The following is a 24,665-nucleotide window of genomic DNA, read 5'->3' as shown; positions in this document are numbered from 1 at the left end:
CACATATAGGCTATTTCGTTTTTAATGGTGGAGGAAGCCGGAGTGCCCGGAGAAAACCACGACCTTCGATAGGAAAACTGACAATTCTTGTCAATCAGGATTGGAGTCAAGTGCATCTGCACGAGCGGGGTTCGAACTCACAACCTCAGTGTTTACTGGCTAGTAATAACAGTAGTATCTACTTAGACCACTCAGCCACCGTTCAACCTTTGACCACTAGATGTATTTTTGTTATTTGTGTCATAAGTTTGCTGTCTCATTGACATATACCACACATCCCCATAAATTCATATTATAACACCTTTTCATTCAGATTACATCTTATTAATGATATATTGGCTAAAATGATGTAAAATTTTATCAACTCAATGAAAAATAAAGAGAAAATACTATCTTTTATTTGAACATGGTAATTGCTCTCTTCTAAAACACAACCAAGTGAAAATTTGGAGAATGTTATATTTTAAACTATCAACACACTTATATGTGTTGCAATGCATTTTTTTTTTTAATTGTGCAAAGTGTTTTCATAAACATGATAAATGGTAATACATGCATACTTTTAATAATTCTTAATACTAGTCAAACAAAAGACTTTTCTTATTTTATAGCAGCATAATCATTTAAAAAACCCTATAATTCAGAAATTAGTATTATTAGAGCAATGAAACCTTTTTTTTTTTTGGCTTTTAAAAAAATCATTTGATAAGCACAAAATCATTTCTGTTTCCACCTTTTAAAAGTATGGTACACAATGTATATGGTTAACGATATATTGGTAATACAATATGTAACCAACATTTTTTAGAGGGTAATAAGTATCACAATTTACAATACTGACTATAATTGCATACTAGTAGTTACAATAATGTTTAAACCAATAAAAACATATATAACCAAGAAAATTGAATATCTAGTTTTTTGTGTTCTTTGAACTTTCTTTTGTCAATTTTTAAGAGGAAACATTTCAAATCTATTTCCCAATTTATACCATACTTACATATTGTAGTTCTGGAAATTTTTTCTGACTTATTTCACAGAAATTTGAACAAGGAATTTTATCTAAATCATTAAAAGAAATAAAAAAAAATACTACATGTATTAAAAATACCTTTAGAAAAATCTCTTATTGACTCTCACACTGAAAAATAATTGTGTATTAAACCTTAAACAAATGTTTTTATCATGAACATGATGAATGAATTAAAAAATATATTTCAAATTGTGAAATCAACTAGAGTGATTGAGGGCTCACACCTCCTCCCCTCTGTCTCTAATTGATCCAAATACTATATTTGTAAAATTGTCTTAGATAACTTATTGATAACAGGATTTCATAACATTTTAAAGGATGTCATTACATAATACATCATGTACATATCATTAGTGCTATTAATTTGTGAACAGACTTTGCATTGTTTGTAGGTTTTTAAAATAGATATTATTTTCTCCATTAAATTCAAATATACATTAGAAATAAGATGACAGTGTTGTATTTCAATATTTGTTGGCATCAATATAGGAATTGATAGCTTTAATTACTGACATTTTGCTAATAAAATAGTTTTGCAACAATAAAATCTACAGTTGCCGGGTGGATCCAGCCACTTTCAATACAAGGGGGCAAAAGGGGGGGGGGGGGGGGGGGGTTCTAGCCCAGGATAAAAGGGGGAGAATCCACCCATATATCCCTATTCAAATGCATTGTTCGTCTAAAAAAAAGTGGATTGGTCACTGAGTTGATGCCTACAAAGATTAAAATTGAATACAGTAATCTCTTGAAGGTAATATAACTTCACATTTATTTGGGATACAAATTTCAATAATAAATTATTTATCACAGCATGTAAAGAAAGAACGAAAGAATTGATTTCAAGACAAATAAATCAATCTTGAATTCTAGAGGTCTTCTCTGGTTCTGACGACATTTCCTTCTGGACCAGTATATCTACCACTAAACAGAACAATATTTGATCTCTTGTCCCTAATAAAGAATAAGAATGGTTTGTCAGCCTTAAAAATAAGCCTTCGAACCATACCTCTCCTCATCATCATGACAACTCTTGTTGCGGCAGCGGCTTCTGTTCCCTCCTCGTTAACTTCCACAAAAGCCTTGTGTATGACTTTAGAAATGTAAACATTCTTTGTTTTATCCATCCCAGAAAAATCTGCCTTTGCTTCATTAAAGGCATCAGGCATTCCCAATTTGGATAAAATTGTTGACAGTTCAAATTGTGTTTCCAACTTAAATTTTGGTATAAAAACTTCAACATCTGAATTATTTCTGAGATCACTCTGAAATTCATTGAACAAATCAGGATTCATGGCTTCTTCAATGGCAGACAAACCATCAGTCATATCTGGCAGGATGAATAGCATACTGAGGCTGTCTCCTTTATATGGTAATTCTAACACACTGCAGAGGTGTTGTGGATTGTATGTGTAGGGAAATTTCTTCTTTTGATACATCATATCAACTTCTACTTCTTCTGAGAGGTTTATGTGAAAGCGGTCTTTACGAGTTTTCTTTTCATCAAATTGGCTAGCCCAATTACCCTTGAAATATATTGCATTTACAAGAACCATAAAAACATCTGGTTTTAGAACTCCAGAACCAATCAAGTCCTTAATCTTGTCATTTGTTCTCTGACTGACCCAGTCATTGATAATTTTCCTAGAAACCTCACCCTGAGAAAAATCTAATGGAAGTATGTCAGCTTGGTAGTGTTTTATACAACTATTTATATAATCAGTCTCAACTTTGGATAAATGGTTTGGAAATAGTCTGTTAGCTGTGTGTAGCGTAAAATTTTTATATTTCTTCAAAATAATGGACAGATACTTTTCGAAATTTTGATGAACCTCATCTTTCATATCTGATATTCCCAATGCGTCTGCCATTTGTTCTGCAGTTTTCTCTCGTGCTCCAAGAAAGGTCATAGCAAGGGCAGTTGATATACTGAATGGTGAAAAGAAAACATTGTCAGAATTACCCTTTGTTAACTCTTTGTGCAGCTTAAAGGTGAACTGTAAATTGGACTTGGATAATGCTGCAGATGTGTCATTATTCAAATTGCTATCCGCCATATTTGAACTTGAGGAACTAAAGGTCAAAATGAACAAATTCAGCAGCAGGAAGAGACACAGGAACACCTTCAACACAACTTTCTTTGGGAAGTACGACGAAAATGGTATCTTTTTCATTTATTACTTATTCAAACCTGAAAATATAAATTAAATAAACTAATTATAGCAATATATGCGACACAATGACCTATCATTTTAGGTAAAAAAATGTGTTTGTACATGTTGTAAAATAAAGTTATTCTTATCCCTTATATAAACCAGGTGCTCAGCAGGGTGCAGCTTTATACGACCCCAGTGGTTGAACCCTGAATAGTTGGGGCAAATTTGGTCACAATATTCAAGCTTGATTCTGTCTGAATTTGGATTGTGATCAAATTTTTGACATAATATAGGTTTTTGTCACAAAATTAATGTGGTCAAAGATCTAACAAATCTATTGCACAATACTGTGCAATTAAAGATTTCTTCTTGAAACTTCTTTGAAAAAAAAGGAAGCCCTTCAAAAATGGCAAACAAAAAATCCCTCCCCCCAACTTTTTGAACCCCCCTTGGAGCAATAACCCTTAAACTCAATCCCATGCTTTCCATTGCAGTATTGAACCTTGTAGTACAATTTCAGAGAGATCAATACACTTAAACACAAGTTATTGTCATGATTGTTTGGAAACTAGAAACATGCTTCTTTTTGGCCCTTTTTTGGCCCCATATTCCTACATATTTTGGGTAATTAACCCAAAACTTAATCCCAGACTCTCCTTTGTTATATAGTACATTGTGGTACAATTTCAGAGAGATCCATACAATTACACATAAGTTATTGTCTTGAAACTAGAAAAAAGCTTGTTTTGACCCTTGTTTGGCCCTTAATTCCTAAACTTTGGCTCCATAACCTTCTACTTGTGGTTTTAAACATTGCGTTATGATTTCATAGCAATTGAAATACTTCTACACAAGTTATTATCCTGAAACTAAAAAAATGCTTGTTTTAGGCCACTTTTGGGCCCCTAATTTCTAACAGTTGGGACCATCATCCCCAAAATCAATCCCAACCTTCCTTTTGTGGTAAACTAAAGTTATTATCCAGAAACCAATGTGTCTTCGGACGACGACGACGCAGGCGACGACATCATACCATTATAGGATCCCAAAAAAATTTTGGGGTCGTATAAAAAGTAAAAAAACACTTTACCTTAAAATTGATCGACTGTACATTCATAGACATATTTTTGCAAATTTATATCAGCCATGTTTTAATCAATCTGATTATTTCTTCCCTATACTCTATTCTACACAGTGAAAGGAAGGAAGGACTGTGATGAGCTAGCAAAATATTAAATCAAATAATTTCCTTTCCAACTTATTAATCTACACAGATTAGATTCCAAAAAATAAAGCAGGAAGAACTAACACAAAATATTAAATAAAACAGGAAGAAACAAATTAAAAGTAGTGGATCATATTTCAATGTGTTACCTAATAATAGAACAAGGAAGAGCAAATTATGTAGTTCAACATTTTTGTTCTTTTAAATATAATCAATAACATAATCTGTTGTTAGTTCTTCAGTTCACTAAGTGTAAATTAATTGCTTTTTTAATGTTTGAATTACATGTACAATTTTCGCGAAAGCCATCCCAAACTCTATACACCGAGTTTTTTCCTGGTGTGACACCAGGAAACTCCGACATCACTCCCTAAATTCTCGGAGAAATTTGGGAGTATTCCCTCCGACTTCCACGTAAATCCGTTACCTTTTGTTTATTGTATTAGCGACTTCTCTCCCAGTCTGGACGCGGTGTCACACCAGGTAATTAATTAGAAAGCCAACGGGGTCAAAATTCTTAATTCGTTACTTGTCAATTCGTAACTTGTAACTGTGTAATTTCTAAATTGTCAATTCGTAAATTGTTAATTTGTAACTTGTTACTGCGAAATTTATAATGCTTAATTCGTAAATTGTCAATTTGTAACTTGCACCTTTGTAGTTTCAACATTCTTAATCGGTAAATTGTCAGTTTGTTACTTGTAACTGTGCAATTTCATATATAATGCTTCATTCGTAAATTGTCGATTTGTAACTTGTATCTTTGTATCAAAATTCAACATTCTTCATTTGTTAATTGTCGATTTGTTACTTGTAGATTTCAAAATTCTTTATTGGTAAATTGTCTTTTTGTATGTTGATGTTTTGTAACTTGTAATATGTGACTTGTCGATTCGTGAATTGTCGATGTGTGAAATGTCGAAGTGTTTTAAAATGTCATCGTTGTATTATGCTAACGATCATTATGACGACAGATGGCGCTCGGGTTCTTCTTCGGTGTATAATCCTCCTGTTAGTCGGAGTACCTCCATGTGGAATATATATATATATATATATACCTAAGTAATTTTAATCCATTAATTACAGCAAATGCGTCTAAAAAAAGCAAAACAAAAATTGCATGTTTACAGGATCCCAGTTTTATTTTGTTTATTGACGTGGACTTTCGTTCGAGAACGGAAACTATATAAAAAAACATCCCGAGTACTAGTTCAGTCCCTCAACGTAATTGAGGCTCTCCTAATTACGGGGTTAATGAAATAGTCGTTGGTCAGTGGAATATTACGACTGGATTATTCAGGTATATACAATAAGGAGATGTGGTAATAAACCGTATGATTGCCAATGAGCTCGAGACAACTATCCACCAACGCGAAGTACAAATAAAGTCGATGTAAGCAACTATAGGCAACCTACGACCTTCATCAATGACAAAACCTAATACCATATAGTCGGCTTTAAAAGGCTACATCATTACTGAAAACCTCAGGTACTAGTAATAAACGATTTCTATTAATCATAAAATGCTATTATCGGACCATTTTATTCTGACAGGAAAGGGCTGACATATATATTCTATTCTGCTGTTGTCGGTTATATGGTCGGGTTGTTGTCTCTGACACATTCCCCATTTCCATTCTCAATTTTATGTATTAATATGTCGTGTACAAGTTGCGATTTTGTACAGGTTATAACATGTACAAAAATATTGTACATGTTATAACTTGTATAATGCAAAAATACAAGTTATAACATGTACAAAAGTACCTCATACATGTTATAACCTGTACAAAATATTGCTTAAAAATGGTTCTAACGTGTACAAAATTTAGAATAAATCTTAATGAAGTAAAATATACATTTAAATTCACCAATGCATAAAGAACAACAATAAATAGGCCAGAACGTGTCTTTTTCTGTGGAGGACAATGATCACAAAGTTTCAGAAATATATGTTTCATGACTTATGTTGGCAAAATGTGTTTTCATGTAATTGTATGTTTTATGCAGTCCATCATGGTGTGAAACTATTTACTGAAAGCTTGCATTCCTCAATGGCAATTACATTAGATACTAGTAACTAAATTCTTCCAAAAAATTGAAGAACGATTCTTAATAATTTTGGGAAATACTCCTCCCTCTCGTTTTTATAGCATGCAATGACTAAAACAATGTCTTATATGCTTACTCTGTAAAAGCAAGAGAGAGCTGTTGTATTTTAGCCACATACCCCATTTTAATTCCCAATTTTATTTGTAGACACGTCTATCCTGGCTATCCTCTTATGTCTTTTAGTGTCAACTAGAAAGAAAGCATTTTACTATTGCTTTCGAAGTGGACACTCACAATTTTAATTCATCAAATAAAGATATGTCCATAGATAGTCATAAGAGGATCATAAGACATGTCCTAAGATATATCTTATGACAGGTCTTAGGAATGCTTCGTATATACTGACCCCTGGACATTAACTGTATCAAAAAAGGACAAAACACACTAACATGAAGGAATAATACAAAAGTTATGAAAATATTATTGAGGTCACTATCATCTGTTGCGATAATAGAAACATATCCTTATTTTTCGATTTTGTACAAGTTAAAACCATTTTAAAGCAATATTTTGTACAGGTTATAACATGTATGAGGTACTTTTGTACATGTTGTAACTTGTATTTTTGCATTATACAAGTTATAACATGTACAATATTTTTGTACATGTTATAACCTGTACAAAATCTTAACTTGTACACGACAAATATACTGAATTTTTCTGGTCAAGAAGCTTAAAAATTGCCGCTATCAGATTTCCTACAATAAAAATGTACAAACAAAAAGAACAAATATTCACGAGTCCCTCGATCTCAAAAGCTGCTTAATGCCCCGTACTCCCGATATGAACCCCACCTGGTGCCACACCTCCTTATAGCCCGGCAACCTTACTAAATCTAACATGTTATCAATCGTTAATTAACTGAAATGATTCACGATGTTAATCAATATACCTAATTTTTTTTTTAAATTTGCATGTCAAATATAAATTAAAAATCATTTGCAATGAATTCGTAACAATATAATCCTAATATCCTATTGACAAACCAGGTTGTATTCCGCCTGACTCTTCTGTCGAGCAGTCAGCCAGGATCCCAGGCTATCATTTTACTCTAAAAATGACCAAATACATACTCTTTTGGCCAACCCCAAATAATGTGCAAATATTTTCGTGGAGAAATAAAATTAAAGAACCTTAGTGAGCGCGCTCACATACCCCAACGTACCCACATTGTCACGAGAAATAAAGTAACTGTAAGAAAAAAAAGTTGTACAAGAAAAAAAAATCATAATTTCCTGTAGATATGTACATCTACATAGTATGTCCTTATTATCTACAAGGTTTAATGAAATTCTGTGGTGTGGTTTCAGAGGAGTTGCGACGATAAACTGTAGCAGAGGTATATCAAAGCACATATGTTCAAAAAGAGGGACGAAAGATATCAAAGGGACAGTCAAACTCATAAATCTAAAATAAACTGACAACGCCATGGCTAAAAATGAAAAAGACAAACAGACAAACAATAGTGCACATGACACAACATAGAAAACTAAAGAATAAACAACACGAACCCCACCAAAAACGAGGGTTGATCTCAGGTGCTCCGGAAGGGTAAGAATATCCTGCTCCACATGTGGCACCGGTCGTGTTGCTTATGTAATAACAAATCCGGTAAATAGTCTAATTCGGTAGGTCACATTCATGAAAGGGAAGGGAATTGTAGTTACGACGCAAGGAACATATCCGATATCATTTGTGAAATGGTTATTCCATAACGGTCAACCAACTCGTGATGGCGTTCTTAAAATTTACGAAGGGATGATTTCAACTTCACCATTTGGAACTCTTGGTTTAATAGCTTCCTTGTGAGCAGCAACCCTCTATCAAGGGGGTGTAACTTTAAATTGTAATTTCTTGTCGATATGCAAATCTACTTAGTATGTTCTTATTATCATGAAATTCTGTTGTGTGGTTTGAGAGGAGTTGCGATGACAAGAAACAGGACCGATGGACTGACGTACGGACGGACGGACAGGCAGACAGACAGACAGACGGGTCAAAACATTACACCCTCCGCAACTTCGTTGCGTGGGGTATAATAAGTGTAAGCATATAAGAGATAATTGTCTCTTTCATGCAAATGGCGATATGGCAAGATCTTTTCTCTGACAAGTCAGAGGGAGAGGGCGTCAATTTGTTTAAAAGTGGGAGTATTAGGAAGGGGGGTTTTCGAAAAAACACTGGCCTTTGTTTGTCTTGTATGATTTTTAATTTTTGTTTCTTGTGTATAATTCGGAGTTCAGAATGACGTCCGGTATCACTGAACTACTATACATATTTATTTTGGGGCCAGCTGAAGGACTCCTCCGGGTGCGGGAGTTTCTCGTTGCATTGAAGACCCATTGGTGGCCTTCGGTTGTGTTTCTGCACTATGGTCGGGTTGTTGTCTCTTTGATACATTCCCCATCTCCATTCTCAAATTTATGTAGGTGACGCGTGTAGTAAAAAATAAACAGTTTCATAGTTTAACGATCATGGTCATTAAAAAATATATAGATCTATATATAGAGGGGATATCTCCTAGTATATTTCGATCTTGTACCATGATCATTTTAGATCTGTATCTATAGGAGAACGTTGTGGATACAAATACCGGCTTTAATACAACGGTAGAGGGAGCGCCGTCGATGTATTGACGATGCACGAGAGTAGTTTGTGAACGGCTGTCAACGCTTGGTGTACGCACTACGCTTCTTCAATGTGGTTCTATTCGAATACTGTTTTTTGCGAAAAATGAGTTAGAATATTATTGTATTTTACTCGTTGAGATCTCAAAACACCTCGTGTAGTTTTTTATCTGCATGTTTGTTCACAACATTTCTTGACTGATCATTGTTAAATCGGGCTCTTGACAGCAATTTAGTGTTCTTTTTGGACGAGTTTTTTTTTAAATTGTCTGGTTCTATAGCACTGCGACTACCTCGTACAGAAATATTAGCTTCTGACTTGAGCGTCTTGTTTGTATGTCTTGTAGTTTCAGTTTGGTGAGTGTGTTTGAGACGCAACCAACTTCTCTGGATTTGTACTCTCCTGTTATAAATCTCACAGGTTGTCCCTGTATTCTTTCAAGCTTATTGATGATTGTAGATGTGTTCTGGTCCCATACTATTGACCATAACCCATTATTGACCTGACCATTAAAATATATGCGGTTTTCTTGCATTCCGGTTGACAATATCTCAAATTTTAGGGCCTCGATTAGTTTTCTGGTTCCTTTAGGTTTTTTTATTACAAAATAGTGCATATTCAACACAGTTTTGATATATAGTATACATTAACTAAGTGACTCATTTAAAATAATTTTTCATTCAGTTTGTTTTTCAAAGTACTTATATGATATCATTAAACATTTTTTTACAGATATAGGAAGATGTGGTATGAACGCGAATGAGACAACTCTCCATCCAAATAACAATTTATAAAAGTAACCCATTATAGGTCAAGATACGGCCTTCAACACGGAGCATTGGCTCACACAGAGCAACAATTAAGCTATAAAGGGCCCCAAAATTAGTAGTGTAAAACCATTCAAACGGGAAAACCAACAGTCTAATCTATATAAAAAAAATCAAGAAACGAGAAACACGTATAAATTACATAAACAAACGACAACTACTGTACATCAGATTCCTGATTTATGTTCATTACTCAGGAGCCAAATAAATAAAGACTGTTCGTCCATTTGTTTCTTGTATTAAAACATATCATTAGATAATTACATTCTTTTCTGAAATTTTAATATTGAGATTATAATATTAATGAATGATGGTTGTCAAACCATTTCTGCATTATACATTGAGTCCAAAATTTGCGGGCCATGACAATATTAGTATTTTTCCAGCACCGTCTTATATTTCATGTTTTTAGTCTTGTTTTGACTCCAAGGCCGTAACTAGGCCTCTTATTTTAGTGAGGCAAAATAATTGAGCCGAGCGAAGCGAGGCGAAACAAATTTTTGGAGGGTATGAAATGAATGGTGCAAAATCCTGCATTCCAGGCATTTTTCGAGAGTTTGATAATGTTTTGAATTTGGACACTTTTTATATATTTTTTTTCATATTTTAAGACTTTTACTAACATCAAATTTTTGACAACTTTATTTAAATTTATATATGTAAGATAATCATCCAAATATCAATTTGAGTCTGCTGCCAGAACATAAAACAAACATCGAATCATTAGAGTTTTCCAATTTTTTCTATGGCCGGTTCAGTCAAATCGTTTCAGAATCATAATTTGGTCTGCTGATATCCTTAACGTGATGAACATGGAGCATGGCAAGACCGCACAATCTCTCGCCACTCATGCATGCTCTTTTCCAAGTTTTCAGTCGTTTCAGGGCATTCTGTGTTTCTTAAGGTAGCACATTATCATCAACACAATGATCAATGTCTTCTTCCAATTCCTTCTCCATCAGCAATTCGGTAGCAGTATCGATAGTAACAGTTTTTTTAAAAGAGAATTAAGCTTTCCTGTAAGCACCATCATACAGTCGCATTTACAAAATATTAAACTCGCTTTTATGCTGACATAGAGAAGACAAACAAGGGATAGAATGAGGTAAGATACATGTATATGATTCTATCTATAGAGTAAGTATATATGATATGGGTACAGGGGAATTTGAATGGAGTTTTTGACGTTTACATATAGGTCCGTAATTTCAAATTATTTCTGGAAATAGTCGGTGGTATTTTAGTTCCAGAATCTATAAATTTAGGGATAAGGGGTTGGGGTGTCCGATTCCGAAACCCCGAATATAAGAAAACGAAATTACGTTGTCCCGAATAAATAAAGACAAAATCCTGTGTTAAAGGTTCTACCATTCCTTAATAATATCAAATTGGAATATGGGATATTCTTTCAATTTTTAAGGTTAAAGAAACATGGATAAAAACTAATCCATGCATGTTTCATATTATTTATATTTTATTTATCTGTAAAGAGAAAGATTAAAATTCGTGAAACGGAGAAATGAATACGCAGACAGGACTGCCTCCTTGCGATGCCCAGTACTTGATTTGTCAAAAGTTGGTGAAACGGAGAAATGAATACGCAGACAGGACTTCCCCCTTGCGAAGCCCAGTACTTGATTTGTCAGTCTACTTATCGTTTTTGGATTGTTCTAATGAAGAATTTATATGCAATACTCAGACAGAAAAAAATAGTTATTCCTTCTTTACCTTCAGTGTCGCTTTTCCTTTTTCTGCAAAAGCCTGTTTTTAACCAGAGATCCATGATGATTATCGTTACTATAGGTTAATGTAATCGAGAAACATCACCCGTTGAGATGCTGAGTTATATCCAGGAGGAATAGTTAAAAAGGAATGATGACAAGTTATAGAAATTAAGGTTGAGACAGAACAACAAATGACTATTATATTTATATATATGTATAAAAAAAATAATCAGTGTCGAAATTTTAGTGAGGCAATTGCCTCACTTGCCTCAAGGGTAGTTACGGCCTTGGACTCGGTTAAATATTAAGTAGAAATTTCTTGCCAAGTGACAGTAATATATTTGCGAAGTTGATAAGGAAGCCCGTTCCAGCGACAAATCTATATACCTTAATAAAGGAAGTGACACACCTCATTGCAGGTTTGGTGACCAGTACAGTAAACAAACATGTTTATACGAGGTTACCTCAATATAAAACCGAGTCCCTTTTATACATGCCATATAAAACAAACAAAATGAATGTATTTATCTATTTGTTATCTTTTATATGTATGCGCTGTACATAATTGATTTAAACTCCTGTGGTATATATTCTATATGGCGGTGCTCTTACTTACAGGAGGCTTATACACAGAAGAAGAAGCCGAGCGCCATCTGTCGTCATAATGATCGTTAGCATTTACCAATCAAGAATTTTGAAATCTACAAGTTACACATTGACAATTAACAAATGAAGAATGTTGAATTTTGATACAAAGATACAATTTACAAATCGACAATTTACGAATGAAGCATTATGAAATTGCAGTTACAAGTAACAAACTGACAATTTACCGATTAATAAGAATGTTGAAACTACAAAGGTGCAAGTTACAAATTGACAATTTACGAATTAAGCATTATGAATTTCACAGTAACAAGTTACAAATAAATAATTTACGAATTAACAATTTAGAAATTACACAGTTACAAGTTACGAATTAAGAATTTTGACCCCGTTGGCTTTCATAATTAATTGCCCTAATCCTTCTGATCTATGCCGGCACGCAGTATGCGAGATTTCATGAATTATTATTTTTAATGCACATGAGCAAAACAAAAGATATTGTCATTTCTCAGCACTGAAAAAGGGGGAGGGTCAAACTTTTTTGAAAACAATATTTCTGCACCTATTCAATTATTAAGCTAGTTAGCTACTACCCATTGCTTCTAATACAAAAGGTTTAAATGAAGGTGGCTAAGCCACAAGGGAGAAGCATTTGTCTTTCTTTGTGATTAAACTTTCAAGAATAAGATTTTTCTCTCTCAATAATACTTATGTATTTAAATCAAATGATAACAAAGCCTGAGTATTTTTTTTGTCTTATTTCAGTTCCAGACGTATCATTATTTTCAACCTGAGATGGCAAACTAGAGGTTTTAAAAAGTCCTGAATAACTGGTAAACATTTTGTTTTATTAGGCAAGCTCTAAATTGTTTTTTATGATATTTATGCAATTGAAATTACAGTCGGTATGTTAAAAATATGCTAATATGAAAACTGTTGCTATGGTCTTGGTATTAAATGAAAAGGCTTAGTTACAGATCGTTACGACTCAATATTTCGAGTTAAATCTTGCGGCAACTGTTTCTCATGTAACACTGCAAACTATATTTAGCACTACTTTGATCTGTCGTTATTTAATGACGCCATTATACATGTGATGTCACAATGTTTCCGTTAAGACCTCTTGTGGATTTCTCACTGATAAAAGGTTTTCACTGAAATACATGTAAAAAACATTTTTTTCTCAAATAGAATTATGTGAAAGGACAAGTTTTGAAAATTTGCACTATATTGTACTCTAATTATATGATATGGATGATTTCCAAGTAGTTGAGAGTGGTTTTAACAGTATTAAATACCAGATTTCCACTAGTAAGAATAATTATTTTGGTGTTGTTTTTTTTATACAACCTTCATTTTTGCATAATTTCTCTGTCAAAATGCACTTTAAGGCACAAGAAAATTTTGTAGAATGCTTTAACAGGGTCTGTGTATTGTAATAAGAGGTTATAATCAGAAGTTTTGTCCTTGTTTTGACTAGTGAAGGTATTCTGGAAGAAATTACTTATACATACTCATTGTATTCAAAATAAATGAATATAGCGACGAAAGTGTCATTGCCTTATAGTGCTAAAACAACTTTATTTTTTTTCAGAAATGGACAAAAATACACAGATTTATTCAGAATGTTATACCGATGAAGATCACATGAAAATATTTGGAAAAATCAGAAGTATGGATTTCAATATGGGACAAGATCCCTAATGCGCCTTGAAATGAGGAACTCAAAAGTCACGTGTAAACAAAAATTCTCTGTGTAGTGATATTTGACACTTTTCTATGATAAACAAGTGACTGAGCTTTTCTATGATAAACAAGTGACTGAGCTTAACCATTTGAGTTAATTTAGAAAGTAGGGGAACACAGAATAAATGTGTAAAATCTATGGAGCTATTAAATGTGTTCAAAGTATTAAATTTTCAAAGAACTTTTTGTGTTAAAAATGGGATTATTTACCATGAGGAGCCGCATCACAAAAGGATACTCGGGGTTTGCTAATTTACGGAAAAAGTAATCTCACTTCGTACCCCGAAAATTTAACCACATATGTCAAAATGTCTCAGCTTCGAAACGAGCCATCACACATATCCAAGTTAACGATATGGACTGAGCAGCAGAAGAAAACGTTACCATTGTTGTCCATGATTGTCTATGTTATATCCAAATATAATTTGTTATTTTATCTATAGTTGAAGACTGAATGAGTGTTTTAACACCACTTTTAAGCACCACATATAGGCTATTTCGTTTTTATTGGTGGAGGAAGTCGGAGTGCCCGGAGAAAACCACGACCTTCGATAGGAAAACTGACTATTCTTGTCAATTAAGATTGGAGTCAAGTGCATCTGCACGAGCGGGGTTCGAACTCACAACCTCAGTGTTTACTGGCTAGTAATAACAGTAGTAACTACTTAGACCACTCAGCCACCGTTCAACCTTTGACCACTAGATGTATTTTTGTTATTTGTGTCATAAGTTTACTGTCTCATTGACGTATACCACACATCCCCATAAATTCATATTATAACCTTTTCATTCAGATTACATCTTATTAATGATATATTGGCTAAAATGATGTAAAATTTTATCAACTCAATGAAAAATAAAGAGAAAATACTATCTTTTATTTGAATGGTAATTGCTCTCTTCTGAAACACAACCAAGTGAAAATTTGGAGAATGTTATATTTCAAACTATCAACACACTTATCAGTCAGAGCTCAGACATAAATAAGTCTGAATCTGCATTTAACTCATAGAGGTCTAAATTTGTAAGTTTTAGGATTTGTCTCCCTTTAATGTACGACAAAATGTGACTTGAATAAGTCCAATATTGTTAAACAAGAAATAATTGACCAGAATCAAAAAGTTGCAAATATTGACTCCTACAAGTCGATGAGTGATCCAAATTGGTTAACTTCAAGACCCACGCATATTTATAAGGAGGTCATGCATCTAAATCAAATAATGACAACATTGAAAGCCAATGCTTTATCTTCTAAAGAAAAATATGAATGAGAGTCTAAAAAATCGGAGATAATGTTAATTAACCTTACAATGCAACCACCTGGAATCACACTTAATGAGGTAAAACATCTGTGTTTTAGTAAGGATGTTCAATTAGATAATTAAATATAGATAGCTCAAGTCCTTGTGAACTCTCATACAGGTTTTTGCTGTCATAGGTGGTGTAGTTTGGCCACAAAGTAACATTAAGTTTTTTCACCAACATAAATAGACCTAAACAAGTCTGTCATTTTCTGACTTAGATAAGTCTAAAATTGAAACTACATTTTTATAATAAATACATGTTTCGACTTATTTAAGTCAAAAACAAAAATCGACTTGTTTATGTCTGAGCTCTGACTGCTTATATTTGTTGCAATGCATTTTTTTCTTAATTGTGCAAAGTGTTTTCATAAACATGATAAATGGTAATACATGCATACTTTTAATAATTCTTAATATTAGTCAAACAAAAGACTTTTCTTATTTTATAGCAGCATAATCATTTAAAAAAAATCTTTTTTTTTTGGCTTTTAAAAAAAATCATTTGATAAGCACAAAATCATTTCTGTTTCCACCTTTTAAAAGTATGGTACACAATGTATATGGTTAACGATATATGGGTAATACAATATGTAACCAACATTTTTTAGAGGGTAATAAGTATCACAATTTACAATACTGACTATAATTGCATACTAGTAGTTACACTAATGTTTAAACCAATAAAAACATATATAACCAAGAAAATTGAATTTCTAGTTTTTTGTGTTCTTTGAACTTTCTTTTGTCAATTTTTAAGAGGAAACATTTTAAATCTATTTCCCAATCTATACCATACTTACATATTGTAGTTCTGAACATTTTTTCTGACTTATTTCACAGAAATTTGAACAAGGAATTTTATTTAAATCATTAAAAAGAAAGAAAAAATACCTTTAACATGTTAACCTGGAAAAATCTCTAGTTGACTCTCACACTAAAAAATATTTGTGTATTAAACCTTAAACAAATGTTTTGATCATGAATGAATTAAAAACTGTACATTTGTATTTCAAGTTGTGAAATCAACTAGAGTGATGGAGGGCTCACACTTCCTTCCCTTAATCTGCCTCTAATTGGTCCAAGTACTATATTTGTTAAATTGTCTCAGATAACTTATTGATAACAGGATTTCATAACATTTTAAAGGATTTCATTACATAATACATAATACATCATGTACATATTATTAGTGCAATTTTTTTGTGAACAGGCTTTGCTTTGCATGTAGGTACCTTAAAATGATATTATTTTCTCAATTATTAAAATTCAAATATACATGAGAAATAAGATGACAGTGTTGTATTTCAATATTTGTTGGCATCAATATAGGAATTGATAGCTTTAATTACTGACATTTTGCTAATAAAATAGTTTTGCAACAATAAAATCTACAGTTGCTTGGGTGGATTCAGCAATTTTCAAAGGGGGAAGGGGTCTACCCATATGTTCCCATTCAAATGCATTGATCTTCTAAAAAAAAGGGGGGGGGGATCAGTCACTGAGTTGATGTTTTAAAAACATTAAAATTGAATACAGTAATCTCTTAAAGGTAATCTAACTTCACATTTTTTGGGGTAAAAATGTCAATAATAAATAATTTATCACAGCATGTATAGAAAGAACAAAAGAATTAAATTGCTTATGAAAAACATATATCTGAATATCATGATCATATCAACTGTAATAATCTAATCAAATTAATAAATATTATATATAAGTGATACCAATATTCAAGACAATAAATTAGTTGAATTCAAGACAAATAAATCAATTTGAATTCTAGAGGTCTTCTCTGGCTCTCACAACATTTCCTTCTGGACCACTGTATCTACCACTAAACAGAATAATATTAGATCTCTTGTCCTTAATAAAGAATAAAAATGGTTTGTCAGCCTTAAATATAAGCCTACGGACGGCAGCTCTCGTCATCATGACCACTCCTGTTGCTGCAGCTGCTTCCGTTCCTTCTTCATTAACTTCCACAAAAGCCTTGTGTATTACTTTAGAAATGTAAACATTCTTTGTTTTATCCATCCCCGAAAAATCTGCTTTTGCTTCATTGAAGGCGTCTGGCATTCCCAATTTGGACAAAATTGTTGACAGTTCAAATTGCGTTTCCAACTTAAATTTTGGTATAAAAACTTAAATTTTGGTATAAAAACTTCAACATCTGAATTATTTCTGAGAGTACTCTGAAGTTCATTGAACATATCAGGATTCATGGCTTCTTCAATGGCAGACAAACCATCAGTCATATCTGGCAGGATGAATACCATACTGAGGCTGTCTCCTTTATATGGTAATTCTAACACACTGCAGAGGTGTTGTGGATTGTATGTGTAGGAAAATTTCTTCTTTTGATACATCATATCAACTTCTACTTCTTCTGAGAGGTTTATGTGAAAGCGGTCTTTACGAGTTTGCTTTTCATCAAATTGGCTAGCCCAATTACCCTTGAAATATATTGCATTTACAAGAACCATAAAAACATCTGGTTTAAGGATTCCAGAACCAATCAAGTCCTTAATCTTGTCATTTGTACTCTTACTGACCCAGTCATTGATAATTTTCCTAGAAACCTCACCCTGAGAAAAATCTAATGGAAGTATGTCAGCTTGGTAGTGTTTTATACAACTATTTATATAATCAGTCTCAACTTTGGATAAATGGTTTGGAAATAGTCTGTTAGCTGTGTGTAGCGTAAAATTTTTATATTTCTTCAAAATAATAGACAGATACTTTTCGAAATTTTGATGAACCTCATCTTTCATATCTGATATTCCCAATGCGTCTGCCATTTGTTCTGCAGTTTTCTCTCGTGCTCCAAGAAAGGTCATAGCAAGGGCAGTTGATATACTGAATGGTGAAAAGAAAACATTGTCAGAATTACCCTTTGTTAACTCTTTGTGCAGCTTAAAGGTGAACTGTAAATTGGACTTGGATAATGCTGCAGATGTGTCATTATTCAAATTGCTATCCGCCATATTTGAACTTGAGGAGCTAAAGGTCAAAATGAACAAATTCAGCAGCAGGAAGAGACACAGGAACACCTTCAACACAACTTTCTTTGGGAAGTACGACGAAAATGGTATCTTTTTCATTTATTACTTATTCAAACCTGAAAATATAAATTAAATAAACTAATTATAGCAATATGCGACACAATGACCTATCTTTTTAGGTAAAAAAGTGTTTGTACATGTTGTAAAATAAAGTTATTCTTATCCCTTATATAAAGCAGGTGCTCCGCAGGGTGCAGCTTTATACGACCCCAGTGGTTGAACCCTGAATAGTTGGGGCAAATTTGGTCACAATATTCAAGCTTGATTCTGTCTGAATTTGGATTGTGATCAAATTTTTGACATAATATAGGTTTTTGTCACAAAATTAATGTGGTCAAAGATCTAACAAATCTATTGCACAATACTGTGCAGTTAAAGATTTCTTCTTGAAACTTCTTTGAAAAAAAGGAAGCCCTTCAAAAAATGGTAAACATAAAATCCCCCCCAACTTTTTGAACCCCCCTTGGAGCAATAACCCTTAAACTCAATCCCATGCTTTCCATTGCAGTATTGAAACTTGTAGTACAATTTCAGAGAGATCAATACACTTAAACACAAGTTATTGTCATGATTGTTTGGAAACTAGAAACATGCTTCTTTTTGGCCCTTTTTTGGCCCCTAATTCCTACATATATTGGGCAATTAACCCAAAACTTAATCCCAGCCTCCCCTTTGTTATATGGTACATTGTGGTACAATTTCAGAGAGATCCATACAATTACACATAAGTTATTGTCTTGAAACTAGAAAAAAGCTTATTTTGACCCTTTTTGGCCCTTAATTCCTAAACTTTGGCTCCATAACCTTCTACTTGTGGTTTTAAACATTGCGTTATGATTTCAGAGCAATTGAAATACTTCTACACAAGTTATTATCCTGAAACTAGAAAAATGCTTGTTTTAGGCCACTTTTGGGCCCCTAATTTCTAATCAGTTGGGACCATCATCCCCAAAATCAATCCCAACCTTCCTTTTGTGGTAAACTAAAGTTATTATCCGGAAACCAATGTGTCTTCGGACGACGACTACGCAGACGACGACATCATACCATTATAGGATCCAAAAAAAATTATGGGGTCGTATAAAAAGTAAAAAAACACTTTACCTTAAAATTGATCGACTGTACATTCATAGACATTTTTTTGCAAATTTATATCAGCCATGTTTTAATCAATCTGATTATTTCTTCCCTATACTCTATTCTACACAATGAAAGGAAGGAAGGATTGTGCTGAGCTAGCAAAATATTAAATCAAATAATTTCCTTTCCAACTTATTAATCTACACAGATTAGATTCCAAAAAATAAAGCAGGAAGAACTATTAAACACAAAATAGTAAATAAAACAGGAAGAAACAAATTAAAAGTAGTGGATCATATTTCAATGTGTTACCTAATAATAGAACAAGGAAGAGCAAATTATGTAGTTCAACATTTTTGTTCTTTTAAATATAATCAATAACATAATCTGTTGTTAGTTCTTCAGTTCACTAAGTGTAAATTAATTGCTTTTTTAATGTTTGAATTACTCAAGTTATGATACAACCACAGTGCTGAATTTGCACAATGGCAGCAGTCTTTATATGCCCATCTTTATAGTAGGGACAAATTATGGTATACTGTTGTCTGTCCGTATGTGACATAATGTCTGTTTGTATGTTGTTGTCAACACTTCGGAAAATTACTCATATTAACACTTTCACTAAATTTCATGAAAATTTGGTGAATTTTTCATACAACTGTATTCATTGAACTATTTAAAAATTCTTTATATTTTACATTTCCAAGGTTATGGGATTTGTTCATAAAATATGAACAGGTTGGGGATCATTTTGTTTTCCAGTCTCTGCCTCTGTTAAATCTGTATAACTGATGGTCTGTCCCAAATACAGTTTAATTTTAATAAGGTTTCCATGATTTTGTTGTCAACTTGTGGTCTTTTTTAATTGCTGTGAATCCATACAAAAGATATTCATAACATTTAAAAAAAAGTCTCATTCAATAAAAGGGTACTTTTTTATTCATTTTCATGATAACAAAAATTCTTTGATTAGAGAAACATTGTATTTTGTTGATATTTGATTTCGCCCTGTTTTGTCATACAAGCCTAAGATGACTTTGAACATTTGAATTCAATGTTTACCTAAATTACCAATAAATCTACATGATAGGTATCCTCAAATACATGTAATACTAAATCAACAGCAATGCAAAAATATCATTGAATATCATACATGTAGCTTAGAATTTAAGCATATAATTTGCAAGTACAACTTTAAACTAGAGGCTCTCACCTGTATTTACTGATGCTTTGGAAATCATGTAAATTAAGGTTAAAATCGTAATTAATAGTTTTAGATATAAGATATTATAGGATACTCTAATGATATCTACGATAATAACAAAAAACTGCAAAATTTCCAGGAAAATTTCAGGGGTAGATAAATCTAAATTTAATGAAAATTTTTGCCACCGGTCAGATTTGCTCTAAATGCTTTAGTTTCAGAAATAAAAACCAAAAACTGCATTTTACCCCTATGTTCTATTTTTAGCCATATTGGCCATGTTGGTTGTAAGGCAGGGTCATCTGACACAATTTGTAAACTACATGTAAATACCCTTGTGATGATTATGGCCAAGTTTGGTTAAATTTGTCTCAGTAGTTTATGAGAATATTTTTTATAAAAGATTACAATAATTTATGAAAAATTGTTTTAAAGTTACTGTAAAAGGCAACAACTCTGATGTCGACTGACAATTTTGGTAATGTTGACTTATTTGTAGATCTTACTTTGCTGAACATTATTGTTGTCTACAGTTTATCTCTATCTATAATAATATTCAAGATGCCCAATAACTGAAAAATTTCTTTATAATTACCAATTCAGGGGCAGCAACCCAAAAACAGGTTGTCTGATTCTTCCCAAAATTGTATGGCTGATAGATCTTAACCTGATAAACATTTTTGCCATCTGTCAGATTTGCTCTAAATGCTTTAGTTTCAGAAAAATAAACCAAAAACTGCATTTTGCCCCAAGGTCTATTTTTAACCATATCAGCCATGTTGGTTGGCAAGTGAGGTAATCCGACACATTTTTAAACTAAATACCTTAGTGATGATTATGGCCAAGTTGGATATAAGTTGGCACAGTAGTTTCAGAGGAGAAGATTTTTGTATAAGTTAACAGACGACAAGGGACAACAACGACGACAGAAAACGACAAAGGCGGACGATGGACACCAAGTGATGCGAAAAGCTGACTTCACCTTTCTTCTCAAAATTTTTAAATAATTGAGCAATAACCCTATAAGATTAATAAACTTGTAGTAGCATATCCATACAATTGTCAAGAAATATTTCATGTAACGAGCAGCTGTTGCCACCTTGCATTTTCATACTTCTGTACTTGTTTTTATGTACCTGTATTTTAATTTTATATACATGTTAAGTGTACCAGTACAGACAACATACCACAGAAAACATATCATATACAAATATATAGATAAATTTGCAGCAAGGCAGGAGTTTTTTCTCCATGTTAGTGTAAACAGTATTTTATGGTGAAACTAATGACAAACATTACAATATGACAAGTTTTATCAGGATTGGAAAACAAGTGAATTTTGCTCCCTGTTGAAGCACTCAGATGAAGCACAACAATAAAAGTGTTTTACATCAATTTTTTGGCATCCATATCATTTATTTCCATTATATCACCTTCTATTGTAAAGGAATTAGTAAGCTTCTCAATTATCAAATATAGTGTTTGTCAAACTGCTTAGCTACATGTATAAATCCAATGAAATTTTTCAGATAAAGAGTGTGGTTCAAGTTTTTTTATTTTTTTATATTTTTCTCAACATGTTCAAAGCAGAAATATTTTGTCAACATTTTATGAAAATTAAACAAGCCAAATTAATTTTAGTCAAAGTGTTTGGTATCACTTTAAATGATAATTTCTATCATTTAGATTTGTATTTTCTGTCAATTTTTATAAACTATAGTTTTACTATAGAAGCAGTAACTGATTAACTTTCTAAGTGGTTCTCATATGGGTCAAAGCATGATGCAAGATTGGCCAATTTTTGGGAGCTTGACATTTGACAATATATTTATGAGACTCCTGTATAATCTATTTTATTTTGCCATGGGTTCTAATCTTTCAAGGCAAATAATGATCAAGAGTAGTATTTACTTGGACATGATGGAAGGATGAAGGATAACGTTGACGATTTTTTTCTAAAATGAAGCAAATATTTGAAGTTGTCCCTTTCTCTATTTAAAAAATTGATAATGTGACTTGCATACTTTTGTGTTTTTACACAGCAGTTCAACAGAATACAGAAATTCTTTTTTTTTTACTGGTCCCTTTTGTTAACCAGGGAAGCTGTTTTAAGTAACGGATAATTCCTTCCAGCAGGGACCAAGATCAGATATTTGATGCTCTATATTAAAACAAAAGTAGATTTCCTAATTTTAATTTGCTAATATTTATAGAAATAAATGGGGAGTGTGTCCATAGGACACAGATGATGCCCTCACTTGCACATATAACACTATAATGGGACATAACACAAGAAATATAGAAGTGAAGCGATTTTATAGCATTAATAGATCAGAAAGAATATGTGATTTATGTAACAGCAATGTGCTAGGAGATGAATTTCATATATATATGATTGTACTTTCTTTAAAGTTGAAAGGCTGAAATTTTTGCCTGCAGATATTTGTAAAGTTAAAAATACTATGAGTTTCTCTAATTTAATGAACAGCAAAGATAAATTTGTTCTTGTTGGCTTAGCCAAGTTCTGTAAAATTGTAATGTCAATTTACAAATGATATTTACCTTCCCATTTATTCATGCATAATTTGTAAATATGTTTGTTCATGCATTATATCTTATTTGTTATATTGTTGTACTATCATGCCTCATGTGAGGCCTTTAGTGAAATAAAATGTTTCAAATGTTCCATATTTGTACTTGATCTCAGTTTTGTGGTTATATGCACTGTTTATAGGTATCATAACATTTATCATGTTTATTTGAGGCAAACTCAAGTTAGAGAAAAGAAACGAAAATTCAGCAATTTTTCCACTTGTAAAAGGGCATAACTCTAAAAAGGTTAAAGAGACACTTGTAATAGGGCATAACTCTAAAAGGGCAAAAGTGACATCACCAAAAAACAAAGTTAGAGAACAGAAATAAAAAATTCACCAATTTTCATGTATAGAAAGGGGCATAACTCAAGAACCGTATAAGTGACACCACTAAATTTTGACCTTGAACTGTATTATGTGGTAATTAGCTTTGTGTGTAAGTTTCATAATATTTGGTTGAGGCAAACCTTAGCTAGAGAATGAAGACCTAAAATTCATCAATTTTGATGTTTATAAAGGGGCATAACTCAATAACATGATAAGTGACGACACCCAATTTCAAACTTGATCTGTATTATGTGGTAATTAGCATTGTGTATAAGTTTCAATATATTTGGTTGAGGAAAACTAAAGAAAGAGAACCGAAACTAAAAGTTCACAATATTTATGTTTAGAAAGAGGCATAACTCAAGAACTGCACAAGTGACGCCACCCAATTTCCAACTTGATCTGTATAAAGGGGAAATTAGCATTGTTTAGTTTCATAACATTGATTTCGGTAAATAACACACAAGACTGTCACTGACAATAAGACTGTAGAATGCATAGTTTTGATATAAAATTGGGTTTTCCATTGCATGAATTTGGTTTTTGAATGCTGCAAATGCCAATTGTCAATTAAATTGACTTTTCAACTGTTTTTAAATTATTGCTTTATAATGTAAAATAGGAGGTATATTTCCGGTGGAAAAAGTGGCATGAGACAGCTGTCTCTATACCTCAAAATAGGCAGCACTGACATTTCTTAATTTACTTTTACAAGCACACTTACACATTATGAGTGTTTGTATCTGTAAAATATATAATAAGGAAACATGTTTGTCAACTCACAACTGATCATGAATATCTTTTAATGGATAACTGTAATTTTGCCTCGTTTCTGAGACAGTTGGACCAGTAAAAATACTTGTGTCAAATATTACAGATACTGTGCATTCCACTGATTTTGTGTGTGAAGGGTCATTTATCTAAATATCCCTTACCGTTTCCATGACTGTCACAAATTAAGAAAGTGAAAGTAACCTGGGAACCTTGTTTACTGCTTGATAGTAGAGCGAAGCAGAGATTGGACCAGGATTCAATTATGA

General features: G+C 32.6%; 2 protein-coding genes across 3 annotated transcripts; both read right to left on the bottom strand.

Moving 5' to 3' along the window:
- Positions 1 to 382: 382 nt before the first annotated feature.
- LOC139516803 (serpin B6-like) lies at positions 383 to 4,482 on the bottom strand. The gene is made up of 2 exons (XM_071307120.1): positions 4,277 to 4,482; positions 383 to 3,221 (listed from the first exon to the last, which is right to left on the bottom strand). Exon 2 carries the CDS (start codon positions 3,202 to 3,204, stop codon positions 1,900 to 1,902), a length of 1,305 nt encoding a protein of 434 aa, XP_071163221.1. The 5' UTR covers positions 3,205 to 3,221; positions 4,277 to 4,482; the 3' UTR covers positions 383 to 1,899.
- An 11,612-nt stretch (positions 4,483 to 16,094) lies between these two features.
- Positions 16,095 to 24,664, bottom strand: LOC139516801 (serpin B6-like). Of its 2 annotated transcripts, none has more exons than XM_071307116.1 (2): positions 24,561 to 24,664; positions 16,095 to 18,476 (listed from the first exon to the last, which is right to left on the bottom strand). In XM_071307116.1, the coding sequence occupies exon 2, from the start codon at positions 18,457 to 18,459 to the stop codon at positions 17,356 to 17,358; it is 1,104 nt and encodes a 367-aa protein (XP_071163217.1). In that variant the 5' UTR covers positions 18,460 to 18,476; positions 24,561 to 24,664; the 3' UTR covers positions 16,095 to 17,355. The 2 variants fall into 2 exon arrangements, with proteins under 2 accessions (XP_071163217.1, XP_071163218.1); XM_071307117.1 differs by lacking the exon at positions 24,561 to 24,664 and adding an exon at positions 19,525 to 19,790.
- Position 24,665: the final 1 nt, after the last annotated feature.

The sequence above is a fragment of the Mytilus edulis genome, chromosome 3 (genome assembly GCF_963676685.1).
Source record: "Mytilus edulis chromosome 3, xbMytEdul2.2, whole genome shotgun sequence".
Lineage (NCBI taxonomy): Eukaryota > Metazoa > Mollusca > Bivalvia > Mytilida > Mytilidae > Mytilus > Mytilus edulis.
The sequence above is the reverse complement of the archived record's forward strand: the minus strand, read 5'-3'. Positions and strand labels throughout refer to the sequence as shown.